The sequence below is a fragment of the Prosopis cineraria genome, unplaced genomic scaffold (genome assembly GCF_029017545.1).
Source record: "Prosopis cineraria cultivar Desert tree isolate PC_DT_omini unplaced genomic scaffold, ASM2901754v1 PC14, whole genome shotgun sequence".
NCBI classification, from domain to species: Eukaryota; Viridiplantae; Streptophyta; class Magnoliopsida; order Fabales; family Fabaceae; genus Prosopis; species Prosopis cineraria.
The window spans coordinates 14,404,065-14,423,890 of record NW_026555345.1 but is presented as its reverse complement, the minus strand read 5'-3'; the positions used below and the strand labels follow the sequence as shown (position 1 = coordinate 14,423,890).

General features: G+C 33.9%; 1 protein-coding gene across 2 annotated transcripts; it reads right to left on the bottom strand.

The window, feature by feature from the left end:
- Window positions 1-10,865: 10,865 nt before the first annotated feature.
- Window positions 10,866-13,195, bottom strand: LOC129293791 (malate dehydrogenase, chloroplastic-like). Of its 2 annotated transcripts, none has more exons than XM_054931898.1 (2): window positions 12,884-13,195; window positions 10,866-12,390 (listed from the first exon to the last, which is right to left on the bottom strand). In XM_054931898.1, exon 2 carries the CDS (start codon window positions 12,366-12,368, stop codon window positions 11,109-11,111), a length of 1,260 nt encoding a protein of 419 aa, XP_054787873.1. In that variant the 5' UTR covers window positions 12,369-12,390; window positions 12,884-13,195; the 3' UTR covers window positions 10,866-11,108. The 2 variants fall into 2 exon arrangements, with proteins under 2 accessions (XP_054787873.1, XP_054787874.1); XM_054931899.1 differs by having other exon boundaries at window positions 10,866-12,355; window positions 12,884-13,194.
- Window positions 13,196-19,826: the final 6,631 nt, after the last annotated feature.

Below are 19,826 nucleotides of genomic sequence, written 5' to 3'. Positions count from 1 at the left end.
CCTTTTCTAATATCCACCTGATACTAGGAGGGGTTAAATAAATTACCACAACTTCGAACATTGTATTCCAAAACATTGTATGAAAGACTTAGGATGTTAAGACTTAGTTATAAAACATCAAAATCATTTGAAATCCAAATCACAATAATCATTGTACAATGAAAGACTGAATCTTACATTCATAACATTCCATAAAGCTTTTAAAACCAAGAAAATATGTTAAAAATTGAGCCATGTGCCATGACATACACCACATGCGCCATGGCATGTGACACAGAACCATGAGCTGACCCTTTCTATACCATGCACCACGGCATGGCACTTAATGTGCCACAACTCACATGATAGAATTTTTTTCTATCATGTGATAGTTTGCAGGGCAAACTTCTAGTGTACACCATTTCCATATATGGCGTCCAATCAGAGTGATTCAAGCACCTATATAAAGCTTATTTCATAAGATAGCTAAGCAAAGAAGTTTGGACATGATCCAATAGTCTACTCAAAATTTAAACAGGTGCAAAAAGTTGCTTCTTCTAAAAATTTAGTGTACCCAAGCATTCAAATCATTCACATTATCTCATTAGAGCATTCTAAGCTTTGAAGCAAGTCTAAAAGGACCTTATATACCTTATTGAACACATTTTATATCATACATATATGCACAGGCCAAAATATGGTTGTTCAATAGCCCATTTCCACAAACATGAACTTTTTACTACTAAACGCAATAATGCATTCTTGGTCATAAATACCATAAATTCATAACTTATTCACATGTTTTCACAATGATAATATGTTTACAACTATATCTTATCCCTTGTTTCTCATTTCACCACATACATATATATATAGGCTAAGATTTACTAAATCACTACAAATATCAACCAATCCTATGGCAACTTATATACAAGATTATACAAAAGAAGAGTTCATTTACAAAAAACTTAAGGATTTTCACTGTAGTGATATAAGTATGTCGATCTTGTCTCTTTCCCCTTGCCTAGCTCACTAACTTGACCGGTAAAAATGTAACTATAAGGTTCAGTAACAGAATAACTCTACTACCAATTATCGAATGTAAGTCTAGGCAAGTATGCATAATATATATATATATATATATATATTAAAACATAGGTGATAGCAGAGAATTCACTTTATCAATACCACATTTCATTACTTCTATGAGCATTTTCATAACAACTTACCACTAATAACAAGATCTCTACCATTCAAACCTTTGAGTCACCCCGACTAAAACCATAGGCTCGCCTTTAGGGTAATAAGGCCCTTTTACTTGAAATGAGGAACTTGATGAAGAAATCCGTAATACAGCGCGAGGATAAGGTGTGCCTATAAATGAAAGGGCAAGAGGAGACAGTAGAACAATAGAGAATGAGGAAGACATGCTTGAAGAATAAGATAAATCATTTGAAGAGAGCATACCTAAGCAATTTGGAGCTGTGGGTAGCATTGGTTAACAGAATTCCATAGATTGAGCATATGAAGATTTTTTCAAGTAGATTCTCATGCTTCTGTTATCCTATTTGATTTATTTTAAATCATCATTTGAGCTCAAACAACTTTCCAAAAAGAGTTTTTCTTAAGATCCTAATGTTTTAAATTAATTATCTTTAAACCTTTGGGTTGTGATAACTTTTACTTGGGATTTCAATTAATCCTGGTCATCACAATAGTGTGTTAGAGTATTGTTCTAGTAATGTCAAGGTGAACATTACAATTTAGTATCAGTTTCAAGATTGAGATTGGTATGTGATTAATGTATGCGATTGTCTTATTTGTTGCATTCATATCTAGAAGTTGGCATATATGTTCAATATACTTACTTCTCTTTACATAATTATCTAATTTACCACTCACTCTTTATATGATTACTTCCATCCTTAAGAGGGGAGAGAGGATGGCAAGAAGATGGTCGGTTAGAACTACTATTGATGGTAACCTATCCAATATAGATGTGGTACCAGAGATTAATGAGCTACTACCAAAGAACCATATTTCAATTAGTTAGAACTTAGAACAACCAAGGAATGTGCCATAGGGTATTAAGGCCCTTTTACTTGAAATAAGGAACTTGATGAAGAAATCTATAATACAGTGTGAGGAGAAGTTATGCCTAAAAAAGAAAGGGCAAGAGAAGACAGTAGAATAATAGAGAAAGAGGAAGGCATGTTTGAAGAATAAGATGAAGCATATGAAGAGAGCACACCCAAGTAATCTGGAGCTGTGGGTGGTACTAGTTAACAGAATTCCATAGACCAAGCATATGAAGATCTTTTCAAGTATGGTTTGATTCATATGCTTTCATTATCCTATTTTATTCATTCTGGAGTTGTAGGTGGTATTGATTCATAGAAGTCCATAGATCGAGCATGAAAGAGTTTTTCACAGTTTCATCCACCTATGTTTGATGGGACTATGAAGGAAGGAGTAGATTGAGGTAATGATGGACTCTGAAGAATAGAAGGAGACTTTAGCCTTCTTAATGTTGTTTATGAAAGAGGCTAAACATTGGTGAAAGTTGGTGAGATCGACAAGTGGAGTGAGGTCGACATGGGATGAATTCAAAGTAAGATTTTTCACCTTCTACTTCCCAATGGCTTTTAAAGCAAAGAAAGAGGCCAAGTTCTATGAATTCAAGCAAGGAAATCTTGATGAAGAAGCTTTTATCACTAAGTTGAATCACTTGTTAAAGTATTCTACTTATCTTATGGGAAATGATGACTTGAAATGGAAGGTTAAAAGACTCCTTGAGAAGATGAGATCTAAGTATTGACAGCAGTTGGCCTTGTTTGAGATCATATATTATGATAAGATATGTAACAAACTAAGAATAGCTACAAGAAGGGGAAGAGAGGAAGTGACTAAGAAAAGAAGGGATAGTCAGGGTAGATTCTCACAGTTGCTTGGCCCTATTAGTGGAGTCAGTAAGAGAACAAATTCTAGCTCTAGTAGTTTTAAGAGCTTTAGGAAGAAGAAGACTTTTCAAAGGGGAGCACAATTCTGATGTTCTTTGTAGAGGAGAAATGGGCTAAAGAATAGTGTCAATGGTGTATAGCCATCTTAACAGGCTTCTACAATACCTGTATCAACTCTTACCATGGCTAGAACCTCTTAGTACTCAAACTGTAGAAGATACCACATGGGAAAATATTGGGCTTGTTTTAAGTATGGCAAGATAGGGCACATTTCTAAATATTATAAAGAGGGTAGAATGGGTACCCTAGAGCAAAGATTGACCATGCATGGGAGAGTATTTGTGTTGTCCCAGGAAGATGCTAGTGCATCTCTAAATTTGATTAGAGGTAAAATCTCTCCGCATAATTGTGATATAGATGCTCTGTTTGATTCAGGTGCTACCCATTCTTATATTTCTAATGATTATATATTAAAGCTGAAATTATCTGTGCATACCCTACCATATGTGATTAATGTGTCTACGCTGGCAGGAGTTTCTATTAGAACTAACCAAACTTGTTTAGGTACTAACTTGAGATTTAAAAATTGATCAACCACCATTGATTTAATTTGCCTACCTATATTTGGGATTAATGTAGTAGTCGGTATGGACTAGTTGTTGGCAAATAATGTGACACTAGATTGTGCAAGAAAGATAATATGCTTACTAGTATACACTGCACCTACAGTGAAACCGATTCAGTCGAGGTTCTTATCTATGATATAAGTAGAGAAATGCATTCAATAGGGTTGCTAAGCATATATGGTGTTCTTTTATGTTCACACTACTTATGATGGAGGAATTGAGAGAATCTGGGTGGTGAATGAATTCCCTAAGGTGTTCTCAGAAGAAGTGTCTGGATTACTACCTAAGAGAGAGGTGGAATTCTTTATTGACCTTATGTTTGGAATAGAACCCTTATCGAAGGCTCTGTATTGGATGTCTCCATTTGAGTTAGCAAAATTGAAGAAGTAACTTGAAGAACTACTAGAGATGGGATTCATAAGACCAAGTATGTCTACATGGGATCATCATTGTTGTTTGTGAAGAAGAAGGATGGTAGAATAAGACTCTATATTGACTATAAATAGCTGAATAAGGTGATGGTTAAGAATAAGTATCCACTACCTAGAATAGATGATCTTTTAGATTAGTTGGTTAGGGTTGCAGTGTTCTCTATGATCAATCTGTGATCAAGCTAACATTAACTGTAAGTCAGGGTTTAAGATGTGTTGAAGACTACTTTTTACACTAAGTATGGCCACTATGAGCTTTTAGTGATGACATTTGGATTGATAAATGCTCCAATGGTATTTATAGACTACATCAATAGATCCTATCCTTATCTTGATAAGTTTATGGTGGTATTTATTGATGATATTTTGATATACTTAGGAGATGAGGAAGAACATACTAAGCATTTATGTATTGTACTGCAACTTTTAAAGGGTAACAAGTTGTATGCCAAACTCAATAAATATGAGTTTTGGCTGAGGAAAGTAAGATTTTTAGGCCATATTATTTCAGTAGAGGTATTGTAGTGGATCCACACATAGTGGATGCTATCCTGAAATGGGAACAACTTACCTCAGTCTTAGAGATTAGAAGTTTCTTAGGATTGGCTGGATATTATCGATGATTCATTCAAAGATTTTTTTAGATTGTGTCCCTATTAACTAAGCTTACTCAGAAGGATCAGTCATATGTATAGACTGACAAGTGTGAGTCGGCAGTTTAAGAATTGAAGAGAAACTAATGTCTAGTCTAATATTGATTATTCCAAATTCTCGATTATTGTATATGGTTTATATGGATGTATCATTGAAGGGCTTATAGGATCTATCCTAATGCAAGATGAGCATGTTTTTGCTTATGCCTCAAGACAGTTAAGACCACATGACGAGAATTACTTGACTCATGATCTGGAGCTAGTAGCAATGGTTTTTGCCTTGAAGATTTGCCTACACTACTTGTATTGGTTAGTGTTTAAGGTATTCAACGATCACAAGAGCTTAAAGTACTTAGTGGATTAGAAGGAACTAAATATGAGGCAATGTAGATAGATGAATTCCTTAAAGACTACAATTTTGAGATCAAGTACCATCCTAGTAAAGCCAATGTGGTGGCAGATGCACTAAGCTAAAAGACAATGTATGTCATTCAGATGATGATCTTAGAGCATCGACTACTTGAGAATTTTTTAGACACTTAGAGGAAAGTGCCTCAGATAATGTTGTGTAATTTGCATTATATGGTAGTAACTAATGAGTTTTAGAAAGAGTTGCAAGCTACTGAGTTTGAGGATGAATACTTGTTAGGAATTTATGAGGATATTAAAGAGAGGAAACCTATAGAGTTCGAATTCAATGATGATAGGTATGTGACTTATCATGATCAAATTTGTGTATTGAGTGATGAGGGGATAAGAAAGACGATTCTAGAGCAAGCATACTATAGTGAGTACACTATTCATATTGGTGTCACCAAGATGTATCAGGACATAAAGCAAATGTGGTGGTGGCCAAAAATGAAGAAAAATATGACAGAATTTGTGACTCGATGTCTGACTTGCCAAAAGGTCATGATTGAACACCAGAGGCCTAGTAGTGCATTGCAACTACTGGAATTCCAGAGTGGAAATGGGATAGCATATCAATGGATTTTGTCACTAGATTTCCTATAACTCAATCAAGCTATAATGCAATATGGGTGATTGTGGAATGGTTGATGAAGTTAGCGCACTTCTTGATGGTGAAGATGACTTACTTAAGAAGTATGTTGAGGTTTACGTGCACGAGATAGTTAGACTTCATAGGTTATCAAAGGACATTATCTCTAATTATGATCTAAGGTTCACATTGAACTTCTGAAAAGTACTGTAGAGGGCACTAGATTGAGATTCAACAAGGCCTATCATCCATAGATAGACAACTAGACTAAGAAAACCATTCATACATTAGAGGATATGTTGTGAGCTTGTGTACTAAAGTTGAGAGGTAGCTAGGATACACATCTACCATCTGCAGAGTTTGCCTATAACAATAGTTTTTATTCTAATATTAGAATGGCTCTATATGAGGCATTATATGGAAGAAACTATTGATTGCCTTTGTGTTGGATAGAATTAGGTGAGAAAAGCTTATTGCGTTTGGATTTAGTAGATCAAGCCACTAAGTAGATTCAATTGATTAAGTAAAAGTTGTTGATAGCCTAAGGTTAACAGAAGAGCTACACAGATTGGCATAGGAGACCATTGGAATTCTTAGTGGGTGACCATGTTTTCCTTAGGGTCACACTGTTGACTGGTATTAAGAAATCAATAAAAGATAAGAAAGTAAACTCCTAGGTTTATTGGTACCTTTAAGATTATAGAGAAGTTGGGACCTGCAGCTTTATCAAATTGCCTTGCCAATGTGTTTATCGAGTGTTCATGATGTGTTTCTTGTGAGTCAGTTCAAGAAGTATCAACCAGATCCTTCTCATGTTATTAAGCCATAAGATGTAGAACTTTAGGAAAACTTGACCTATCTAACTGAATTAGGGCGGATTGTGGCAGTGCAAGATCGATAGTTGAGGAATAAGACTATCCATTTGGTATGTAATTGTATGAGATCTCAGAGGTATGTAATTGTCTGAGATCGAGAACAAAATGAGGCAATTGTATCTCAATTCGAAACCAAATGTCATTAGCCACTTTTTGGGCCTTGACCAAGTTCAAATGGACAAAATACACCTAATTATCCATACATAAGCACAATATAACACACATACACAAATTTGGCTTATAATTTGCTCATTTTACACTTTGGACTAAAACCTCATTTTCACATTTCTAGTAATATATATAGCCAAATCACTCCGTTTAATCTCCACCCATTTCATTTACACACATAATTACATTTATTCACTAGCCTTTCCAGTCATCTTCTCATTCACACACATACAAGGTTAGGGAGTTCAAAATCACAAAAGCATACCATAATCATAACTAATGCACATGTACAAATCCTATGGCAACTTATACATACTTTTGATTCAAAATTCACAAATCATTACACCATTTCTTACAAAGATTTAGGCAAGAGATGTCAGCTTAGCCTATATCCTTTCCCTTTGACCCACTAGTACCAGAACTTGAAAATGTAAATAACCACGGGTGAGATAAAAATCTAAGTAACCAGATATAGCTCATTAAATGTCTATTACCATAGATAACCATGTTAAAGCAGTTGAAAACCTTATGTACCATATATATATATATACAACATATCAGTACTAAATTATCTTTTTCGCATATGAATCACATTTCAAACACTTTTACACCACAGCATGATCAACTATCCACCAATCCTCCAAAGCTCTAAAGCTCCTCGACGTGAAACCATAGGCTCTTCTGAATCAACCACTTGTTGACCTGAGCTCACTTTTAGTGGTAGAAACACCTAACCAAAGGTAATCTAACCCTCCTATAGACTATAGTTTCCCTCTTCACACACTTGCGATAGAGGTGTTGTTGACTCTTAACCGTACCCTAACAGGCACTAGGGAGTTACCAGACTGCTTGGATGTCCCATAGAGATTCTCTCTTTAGCATTTGTGAGATATAGTATTGGAGTAATGATACTCTGATCATGTGTGTGATAGGGGGAACCATAGATTTGAAGTAGGACATAATACCTTTAGCTAAGTGATTCTACAACTAAAGCTATGTTCGGATCAATGTGTGCATGATTAGTCTAGTGGAGCCTATGGTTTCATTCAGGGTGATATAAGGGTTCAAATTGATAAGATGATCATGCGTGTGGAAATGGTTTTATAGAAATGGATATATATAGATATATACATTAGTTATGAAAACAGAGATAATAATAAGAATAATAATGTTTTATGTACTTATCTATAATTATTCTTGTTAATAGATAGATGTGAAATATTTTAGTTACTAAGACTCTATCTCACCCGATGGATACTATTTTATAGGTCTAAACAGTAAGAGGAGTAAGGGGAAAGATTCAAGACAAGCATAGTGGTACTATTGCCATACTATCTTGGAGTTGTGTTATGGATTTGATGTATTGTAAATATTTAATGATATAAGTTTTCATAAAAATGCATTAGCGTATATTGTTTCACTTGTATAAATATTATATGTGTATCTTAGTTGTGTGATGTGGAAACATGTATAATAATGTGAAATGTAATATAAAGGGCTAAGATATTAGTACAAGTATATGATTGTGTGTTTGAAATGTTTGAATGTGTATGGATGTATTTTTATTGATATGAATGGTCAATTAGGTAATAAATGTCCCATTTGATATGATCAAGGCCTTGAACATGGCTAATGATGCATGGTTTGGGTTTAGGATGCTCGGGTAAGTGAAAAGGACATAAAGTGATTATTTTGCATTCAAGTGTCAAATTTTCAAATGAGATGTCAGATTGAAATGAAACTTTAGTCACTAGTTAGATTATCAAATAAGATTTATGTGGATACTTGAATTACTCCAATCAAACATTATATGGGAAAATGGCACACACTGAAAATTTGCATATGTCGAACTATCATGATAACAAAAACTATCATATGTGCCGTGGCACATGGTGCACAAGCCACAGTGCATGGCACAAAGCATGGGCTTGTTCTTCTACACCACAGGCCACTATGCAGGTGTCACAGCTATAGCATATGGCCCAATTTAACTAAAATTACTACTTTACCCCTATTTTCTCAATTATGGTATTTATGCATCTGAACACTTCCATTGTGCATTAATACATACTTTTAGATGGTTTAAAAGATTTTTCAAAGGTTTTTGGAATCCCAACTACTTTGAAACAATTTATTTATATATTTTTGATATATAAGATTTTTGGTATAATATGATAATGTTAGAGAGGATATTACACTTGCTCAACCGGAAGAGGACTTCATGATGAGGTAGTGCATTTCGAACATTCAAGGACCAAAATAACACAAAATAAAGTTCAAGGTACCCATAGACCTTAAAAATATAATTCAGGTGTAAAAATAACCATTAATCTTTTGTTTATACTATTGCTAGGAAAAAACACTAAAGTGTGTCAGTTATATGTATCCTCCATGCATGCTCATGAATCATGATGAAGCTCTTTGTTTTCAAGTCCCAGTATATAGTAGTAGCGATGCTCTTCACTGGTTTGGATTCCAACGGAGATTGAGGCTGATCACACTGCACGAAGGGGTAACTGATAAGTACATATCTTGGGGGTAAATTATGCGTCTACTCATCCAGCAACTAATTAATTAAATTTCCCCTCTACATACATCCATCATCCTTACATTTATGTTTCGTTTATATATACATATATATTGCCTTCTTCCTTTTGTTTCCATCCCCAGAATTTTATTCTTCTTTTTCACAGTTTCTCTTCTTTATATCTCTCTTTGCTTTATTCTCTATAGCATGATGATGATGGGGAGTCGGAGTCAGAGTCACAGTTAGCCATATCCTTTGCCTGAAACCCTAGCCATTGAACAAACACTAAGCGTGCAATGTTTTTTTACTTAACGTTTAATTTTTTTGTGTATGTAATACACCATTTTGGTATATAGATATCTTCTTCTGCAGATTATGACTTCTACGACTAGCAGTGTGGAATGGGATTGAAGATGGCTTTGATTCTAACCCTGTTTATGTCGTCTGCAACAAAGGAGAAAGTGGGAAGGAAGTGAAGGAAGAGAGAGAAGTGGCAGCATCAAGTTGTTTTCAAGGAGGGCTATTTCTCAGTACTTGTTTATGCCCATAACAAGGCTGCCAAGGAGCTTAATGTGGGCATTTCACTTGTGAAGAAGAGGTGCAGAGAATTGGGAATAAGAAGGTGGCCTCACCTGCAAACTTTGATAAACAATGCATTATCAGATTCTCATCATGTGAAATTACTCTAATTAAAACACAATTGATTTGGATGTTGATATAGGAGCTAGGAAAAGAAGGAAAACTGAGGAATGCCCTAGAGATATTGGAGAAGGAGAAGAAGCTCGGTGCAAGATTTGCAGCTTGAGGATAGCACAAAAAGGCTCAGACAGGCTTGATTCAAAGCCAACTACAAGAAGAGGAAGCTCATGGGGTCTGCAAGGAATGAATATAATTGACCATCAAGTACAGGACATAAAGCATCTGTTCCCACCAGTCTCTCTCCATTTTACTACATCAATACTCTTGCCATCACCTTCGTCGTGGTCGTCTTCTCCATTTACAACATATATGTTGGTGACAGTATGATTTTGGTTTATGTCTGTCTGATAAAACAAAGGTAACCAACAGTCAGTGATTGATTTTGTTTCGACTAGTAGTGCACAAATGAAGGATGTATGTTGGAGACTAGATTAGAATGAAACCTGCACAAATGGTGCGAGGCATGAAGGGATTTGGCAGATTAGCAAAAGAACATGGCAAAAGTCACAATTTCACAATTTGACAGGGAAAAAGACCTAATTTCATTAAATTTACACTTGTTCATAAAAATAGATGCTCAAAATTAGATTATTTATGCCTCTTTGAAATTGAAAGAATTTAAAAAAAAAAACAAATTAAGGCATCCAATCTAGGCATTGACATTACATTGCTTGATTCTTGGGTTGTTTATCAAGTGGCGACCGCGAGAGAAGCAAGCCAAAGAAATTGCAGAAGATAAACCCTAGCAACGAATTAGAGAGGAGAGGATTTTGGCTGAAACATTAATAGCCTATTTGATCAACAAATGGGATGTAATCATGCCTGATGTAACGCTGCCATCAATAAGCAAGTAATTTATACTTTTTATCAAGCAAGACTTGTTTGATGATTAGTTGTGTATATCACTCACCACCAACAATAATTCAAGCCCAACAAGACCTGCTAAATTGGCGAAAAGGAATTATTTCTCAAAATCTGACGAGAATGTCAGTGTTCTTTAAAATTCTACATGACAGCACTAGTGATGTACTGAGATATCTCACCAAACTTGAGAGCTCAACAAAAGACAACAAAATTGGAAACTCCATTTCTACAAAAATGGAAGCCGAATGATTGATGCTACAACAAATGTTCATAAATCTAGTACGAAGTGCTTATTCTTTAATAAATCTTCTTTCTTCAAAGGACGCTTAGGCAGTAACTGCTTGTTTTGAAGCAAAATCTATTCCCTTCTCGATACTAGCCTTAAGTTCTGGTTTAAGTGCTTCCACTGCCTTCTGCTCATACTCAGTCAACCCTTGGAGGTCAGATGTTATGAAAGCTTCCACTCCTTTCTTTCCCAGCTTTACCCTTGAAGCAAAGAATGGGAGCTCAGTCACTTCTGATTGCACATAAGTGCACTCATACACATCCCCATCTCCATCAAGTGCACGAAGAGATGATTCCACAAATCTAGCTGCTGCATACGCCATTGACAAAGTGGCAGACCCTGCACCTGCCTTAGCTTCAACAACTTCCGTTCCAGCATTCTGAATCCTGACAGTTAACTGTACGATTTCTTCATCAGTAAAACTTACAGTAGGTTTGGTCTTTGACAACAGAGGAAGAATGGTGATCCCCGCATGACCCCCCACAACTGGGACGTCAACATCAATCAACTTCAGGTTCTTCTTCTGAGCAACAAATGTGTTCGCCCTCACAACATCCAAGGTAGTAACACCAAAGAGCTTCTTAGGATCATAGACGCCCTTCTGTTTCAAAACTTCAGCAGCAATAGGCACGGTAGAATTTACTGGGTTACTGATAATATGAATAAAAGCATCAGGGCAGTTATCTGCAACAGCAGAAACTAAGTCTCTCACAATGCCAGCATTAATGTTGAAAAGGTCATCACGAGTCATGCCAGGTTTTCTTGGAACTCCAGCAGGGATGACAACTACATCTACACCTTTCAAAGCGTTTGCTAACTCAAAAGCTCCAGTGAAATCCTTAGCTTGTGAGGGAGTATTGCAATGACTGAGATCAGCCGCAACTCCCTTGACATTGGCAATATCATACAGATGAAGGTCAGAAACTAATGGGGACATCTTGATCAGAAGAGCTAAAGGTTGACCAATTCCTCCAGCGGCACCAAGAACTGCCACTTTGTAGAAAGCTTGGGGCTGCAAGTGATATCGGAGGTTTTCGTTTGGCTTTTGAGCTTTGAGTACAAAAGATGCCCTCAAAGCAGCACAAGTTTCCTTGCCCAAGAAGGATGTTTCTGCCTCACAGCTAATGATGGATGCTGCCTTGAGACCGCTGAAGTTCTTCAGAGAATTCTGAGACTTTAACCTTAAATCAAAGGGTTTTGATTGGGGAAGCGAGCTCCCTCGATGGCTGAGGGAGGTGGCTGATCCAATTGTAAAGGTTGTTGCTGATGCTGCAGCCATCTCAATGTCTGTAGTACACATAGTATTAACTCCACAGGCGAACCTATATTACACTCAGCTGAAATCTTTGAAATTTGCATAGTTGATATAATACCCTTTTAATTTTTGTTCCAGATACTTTTACACAGCTCGAGCCAAGTCATTTACAAGATCATACATCACCAATACCTTGAGAACTTCCAAAATTGATGCTAAAATAAAAAGAACGCCAATACGCAACAAATCCAACATCGCAAAACAACAATATCCAAACCATACAAGCCGCTACTAATCAAAGTGAAGAGGGAAGAAGTAAAACAGCCTATTACACACCATGCGAGCAAAACCCAGTACCCCGAAAAAAAAAAAAAAACCTCAATATTGTAAATATTCCCAAATTCAAAGGCGCCAATATTCAACGATTACACAACCAGATTCAAAGCCAAATCAAAATGAAAAATTTAAAACAAAGCAAGAACAGCCACGCAGGGAACAGATGATGCGGGGAACAAATTCAAATATAAATTCAAAAACAGATTGAAACAAATCAATCTCACCAGATTTTGGGAGTAGAAAAAGCCCTAGGGTTCGAACTTTCTTCACTGCTTGCCCGAGAACAAGCACCCAGGGCTGACAACGGTGGACGGCGTCCGGCAGAGTATGGGATGCTTGTTCGTCGACGAAGAGAACTGGATCCACTACTGCCAAGAATGGGTTTTATCGGGCGATAAATTAGGGGAAGAGGGTTTTATTTTAACGATGCAAATGTGAACCCCCTTCAGGCTTGGAAACTCCGCCTATGAGCTTCGTACCTGTTTCCTTCAAATGCAAAGCTAACACTGCTTATAATGGAATCTGTTGTTTGTCCCCAGAATCTGCCCAATAAATTATCTTACCTCCGCCAATTAAATCTTGACCCTTCGCTTCTTCAATGGCTCTGATGTGTAATTAAATTCTCACCTTCTTTATCTATTCTATGTCGATGATGTTTTGGTGATACTGATATTAGTATTAGGAAAAATTTCAGTCAGGAACCTTAATTGAATTTAATAAAAAAAAACCTCAACTTTTTTAAAACTACACTAAAGGACATGTAAAGAATTTTTGTTGAATTTGTAACGAAAATGACAAAGTTGTTTTTATTTAAATAAACAACATAAACAAATTATTCATTACCATATTGTATATTGTTCATTTATTTATAAAATGCTTGTTTTTTTACTTCACAAGTGACGTAGAGACACGAATAACATTTTGTAAGAAAATAAACGATATACAGTACGGGAATAAATAAGTCATTTTATCATGAAACCAATATGAAATAAAATCAAGTAAAACTAAAGTTATAAACAAGTGAAGTAAGGGAACAAACAATATTTCGTAAGTAAATAAATACCATACAGTATGAAAATGAATAAGTCATTTATATTATTTATTTAAATGATAATAATTTTATCATTTTCGTCACAAATTCAACAAAAATTATGCTCAGGTCCTTCAATGAAGTTTCAAAAAATTTAAAATTCTCTCTTTCATTAAGTTTGCTCAAGGGTCCCTCATTGAAATTTTCCCTTAATATTAACATTCATTTACATTGCTGGCAAAAGAAAAAAACAAAAAAAATAATATTCAATAACATCGTAAACATAATTTTTTAATTAAATAAACGTCACCTATGCGAGTAACTTTTTCAACCAACAAAAGAGTAAATCATTAATGATTTTATGAAAATGAATAAGTCATTTATATTTTGTAAGTAAATAAATACCATACAGTGTGAAAATAAATAAGTCATTTATATTATTTATTTAAATGATAATAATTTTATTATTTTCGTCACAAATTTAACAAAAATTATGCTCAGGTTCTTCAGTGAAGTTTTAGAAAATTTAAAATTCTCTCTTTCATTAAGTTTGCTTAAGGGTCCCTCATTGAAATTTTTCCTTAATATTAACATTCATTTACATTGCTGGCAAAAGAAAAAAACAAAAAAGTTAATATTCAATAACCTCGTAAATGTAATTTTTTAATTAAATAAACGTCACCTATGCGAGTAACTTTTTCAATCAACAAAAGAGTAAATCATTAATAAAAATGTAATGCTAATGCTTGACCACCTATGATTTGCATTATTTGTGCTGCTACTTCATATGTGAAAGTGAAAAAAAAAACTTGCGAAAGTTGAACTCCGTTTTTTGAACGTTGGCCAAAAAAAAAACTTAGGTTTTTTGGAACCAACCAGAAATGAAGTCTAATCACAGAGTGCCTGTGAACTTTCAATTTGCCAAAAATGCCAGCATCAAATCAAAAGTATCTCATGCTGAAAATTTAGTGGGCGCTTCACGGGCTTTTGCAAAACCACAGATGCAAAATATAGCATTGAATTGCAACCCTGTCCAATCCATGTCGTCGGAAAAGGATTTTTTTTTTAAGTAAAACAATGTCATCTAATTAAGAATCCCTAATCAGTTTTTATATCAATTAAGGACTTTAAAAATCTAAAATTTCACCGCACCTCCTAATAACTATTTAAAAATAAGATTTATAAAAGAAAAAGACTCATTTGAAAATAAACAAGTTGCAAAAATTGATAACACATATTTAATTACACAAGTGCTAGTTCTACATAAACAAGCTACATAAATAAGTATTTATTCAAATTTTGACAAATAAACTTACCTAATTAACAATAATCCATTTAGAATTAACAAGACTAATAGTATATGTTTAATTGTATATATATTGATCCTACATAAATAAATATTCGTTCAAGTTTTCACAAATAATTGTATGTAATTAACAATGACACATTTGAAATTAAAAAATGACTATAACTGCTAGCACATATTTAATTGTATAAGTGTTGATCCTACATAAATGAGTATTTATACGAGTTTTGACAACTAATCATATATAATTTACAACAACCTATTAAATTATTAAACTTTATTGGTAATTATATCTTTTTTCTTAAAAACTTATTTTCAAATAGGTACTAATAGGGGTGTTCAATGTTGTACCCATCACAGTCGACATGTACCTATCTTAATCATGTTGGAACAAGTTTGTCTTGGGCCAAAATTAATCGGGACAAGACATTTGCGGGATGGGACAAAAAAAGGATCAGGACAAGACGTCTCATCTCGTCCCATCTTAATATTATATATATACTCCTTTTGTTTTATTCGTATGTTATTTTTATTGTTTATCTGTTTATATTTTTTGTTTATATACTTTTTATTTACTTTATTAATACATGAATAGTGAACACCCTTGCTCAATCTCATAATTATTGATATTAATTTGAGGAATTAAAAAAGCAAACCCTAATTGCTACCATTCAAGTAATTTAATGAGTTTATTTTTAGAGACTATGCCTGGTTCTTGTTGCCTATTATAATATGAGTTTATAATTTGAATTTTAAATATGAGTTCATAACTATTTTGAGTTTATAGCTTAATTTGAGTTTATAATACAAATATTATAATCTGAGTTTATGGCTAAATTTGAGTTTATGCACATTTGTTGTTTACTTGATATATGTTGTTGCCTATTTCGCTGAAACTTAATTCATAGTATAAAGAAAAAATGAGCACTACACACATGATCTTAGGACAACATTGAAGCAACAGGAGATCTTAAAACTAAAACTATAGCTTCATCACTTGAAGATACAAATAAGGGTGGTTAAAGCATGTATTGAGACATCTCAGTGCCATCTTGACTCCTACAGGGACCGAACAAGACAAGTGATAAAATTTGATTTTCAATCATTTTTCAAGACGAGACATGGGATGAGGGTGTCCCAATCCCATCCTGTCCCTAAACACCCCTAGGTACTAAGGAAATGCAATAAATTTTCATATTTTAAAGGTTTTTCTTTGATATAAAAACTTTTCAAAGGTCCTTAGATGATATTTTTCCTTTTTTATTAGGGTAAAAGAGTAAATTGGCCTCTCAACCATCGGTTCAAAGGCATCTGGAAACCTAAACTCATTTATTGCACAATGTTCTCTTTCAACTTTTGAAAACGTAATCTGACTCATGCTATTAACAAATATTATTTTGACATTAGTTGACTAGAAAATAAAGAAGACCTCAAAAATTACAAAAAGGGATTAATAAATTTTGTAGTCCTTTTTTATAATTTTTGGGTCCTTTGCTATTATTTTCTTGTTCTTTTTTGTAACTTTTAAGTCCTCTTTTATCATTTTTGAATCAACTAACAATCAAAGTTAACTTTTATTAATGGTAGGTATAATGTCCTTCAACAGTAACTATATTAATACCTAAACCTTAAAGCCAATTAATTAATTAAGAAAGATGTTGAAGGAAGATAGGATCAACATTCGTTATTTAAAAACACTGGTGATCTATAATAAATACTTTAGAATAAAGTGGGATCCCAGAAAAAGTTTTAAATTGAAGACAACTATAAAAGGCCCTGTAAAACACTTTTAAATAAGAGAGAGAGGTTTTAAAAGCATAGAAAAATTTTGCTGTCAAATAACACTTCTAATACGAACTTTCGACTTGTACTGTTTTTCACATATAGTGTCTAATTGGGGTGATTCAAGTGCCCATATAAAACTTATTTCAAAATCTAACTAATGATACTAGTTTCTATTTAATCTAATATTTTATTTGAAAATTAGATACTTGAATGCAAAATGATCATTTTAAGTCATTTTCACTTACCCAAGCAACCTAATTTCAAACTAGATATCATTAGCCACTTTTGGGCCTTGATCACATCCAATAGAACAAATGCCACCTGATTGACCATTTATACAAGTACTACGATATATGATACAAGTTTGACCATCAATTTGCCCTTAACACACACTTGGACAAAACCACAGTTTCACACACATAATTATGCACTTGGCCAAACTCCACACACTTTTACATCAAAACATACCAGCATGCACTTGTAATGGTATCGTAGCCTTCATTTTTAATATTAACAATGGCTAGGTTACACAATTTAACACACACAAGCACATCATCACTTTTATGCATATGCAGTCCTACGGCAACTTATATGCAACATATTATTTACATCAAACTAGTTCATTATAGAAGATCCATTAATCTCAACCTAGTTCTTTCCTTTTGTTACTCCCAATGTCAAAACCTATAAAAAATGGTAACTACGGGTGAGATAAACATCTTAGTAACTAAAATAATTCATCAAATGTCCATTATCAAGATTAACTCTAAAGAAGTAATTAAAATCATTTGTTCTTTTTTCTCAAACAATAAACTCACACACATACATGTATAATTACTTATAACGATTTCCACAAAAATTGATAATATGCTTGTATAATCATCTATCCACCAAATCTCTAAACTCCTTGATTAAACTCATAGGCTCTATTGGACTAATCACATAAACATTGATCCAAGTATGCCTTCAATGGTAGAAACACCTCGCCATTCTATCCTACTTCTAGATTATGAATTCCTCCTTTCACACAAACATGATAGGGGTGTCATTGACTCCTAACAGTACTCTTATGAGTACAAGGGAGTCACTAGACTGCCCTGATGTCCTATAGTAACAGTTCTAAATATCTTGTTACATCGGATCTTCTATGGTGCTAGCCTAATCATATGAATATTTTTGTCTTCACACATCTCTACACACTCAAGGTGAACTCCCATCCATTAACATGTTCAAGCCACTTTTACACACATATAGTCATGTTCACAGATATTGGTATAGTAACTTACTTTAAGGAAACATTTTAAAAATCATTTCAATTTATATTTAAATCTTATTTATGCCAAAACTCATTAAAACATGGAATTCAAAATATAATAATGATATCACCCATAAATTACACTAGCATTTACTTATAAACAGTTAAACTAATTGATAGATATAATAAATTATTTAGTTACCTTAACATTTCTATACTTAAAAAGGTTACCTGTGGCAAAATATTCTTTCTCAAATTCCTTTCGTTAAGCCAAAACTACACAATTTAGCAATATAAGTCAACTATTAAATTGACCAAAAGTACTAATTTTTCATAATTAATCATAATTAACCACCAACCACCTTAAATTAACCATTTTAGGATCTCGTTGATTGAAATTAGTCGCTTACCCTCAAACTTAAAACTAAAGATAACTCTAATGCAATATAGGGCTAGCCTAAGGTCATTTTTTAAGGAATGGTTTTAACTTATTCAAAGGTTATCTAATGAAATAAATCACCCAAATTGGAAGTTGATTACCTAATTATCTAAACTAGTTACCTAATTGGCAAGCAATTAAAATTCTAGCTAAATTGAGTGAAATGAACTTCCTTTTTTCTAAAGAGTAGAAGCCTAGAGATTAGTTGATTTTGGACTCATTATCTTCTTATGATTAGGCTAAATTAAGCTTCCATTTTCTTTTGACTAAAGATGTCTTGACTTAAGAAAATTATCCTAAGCCAATTAACTTAATTAGCTAAATTTTCTAGCTCTTAGATTAAAATTCCTAGTTCAATTAACACAATTGGTGTAAAAATTAGCCAAGTAAATGACTCATATTTCTCCCTTAAGTACCACAGCCAAACATAGATATTGAGCAGCCACAAGATTATGTCAAGCTCTTCAACAACACAAGCATTAACACCACAAGATTATGCAATATTAGTACAAGTAAATCACTAATTGAAAAACACAATTTTATGTGCTAAACTCATAGTGGCTGAATTCGTAATGGCTGTCGAAGGAAGAAATTAAATGAAACAATTCTCTTCTCTTTACATCAACATCAAATTCAAATTAGAATTTATAAGTTAAGATGATCAAATCCTAGATTAAGAAATCCAACCATCTAGTAAAAAGAGAAGAGAGTGTGAAACAAAAGAACTTAGCCAGTTTGAAGCTTAAGATTCATCCTCTATCTTCATCTCTTTAGGATTCCACCAAGGAACTTAGTTAATCTTAATCATCTTTGAGAACCCTAGGAGAGAAGTCAAGCGACTGAACTTCATAGCACTTGGATGAAGAAAATGAGCTTCAATCCTTATGAATATGAAAGGAGTGGGATAAGATTGAAGAGATGAGAAGAATGGTATGTGTTTTGTAGAGGTTTGGTGGATGAAAATGGGAGACATGGTGCTATAAAATTAAGAACAAAAGAGAGAAAATGAGAACACTATGAACTAGAGAGAGAGAATGCGAGAGATGAAATGAATGAAGTGAATTATCTAATTTCTTGGCTGAATGGTATGCTCTAATGTGTTTTCCAATCAGCTGAAGTCTAATTAAAAAAGCAAGAAAATAAAATAAAAAGGAAATGAGAGCCTTGTTACACTTGTAAGGTGGCATCCTCTTATTGACTTGTAGATGATTTCAATGTGTGTGCAATTTTCAATATGTCATCCACATTGTCAAGCTAATTTAATCCCAAAATAAAGCATAAAAAATGTTCAAACCATCAACCTTTGAACTCAATGAGTGTTGACTTCAATTGTCCAATTGATTGATACACAA

Coding starts and splice junctions, on each gene's coding strand:
- LOC129293791 (XM_054931898.1), bottom strand. CDS start 12,368: ATGTGTACTACAGACATTGAGATGGCTGCAGCATCAGCAACAACCTTT.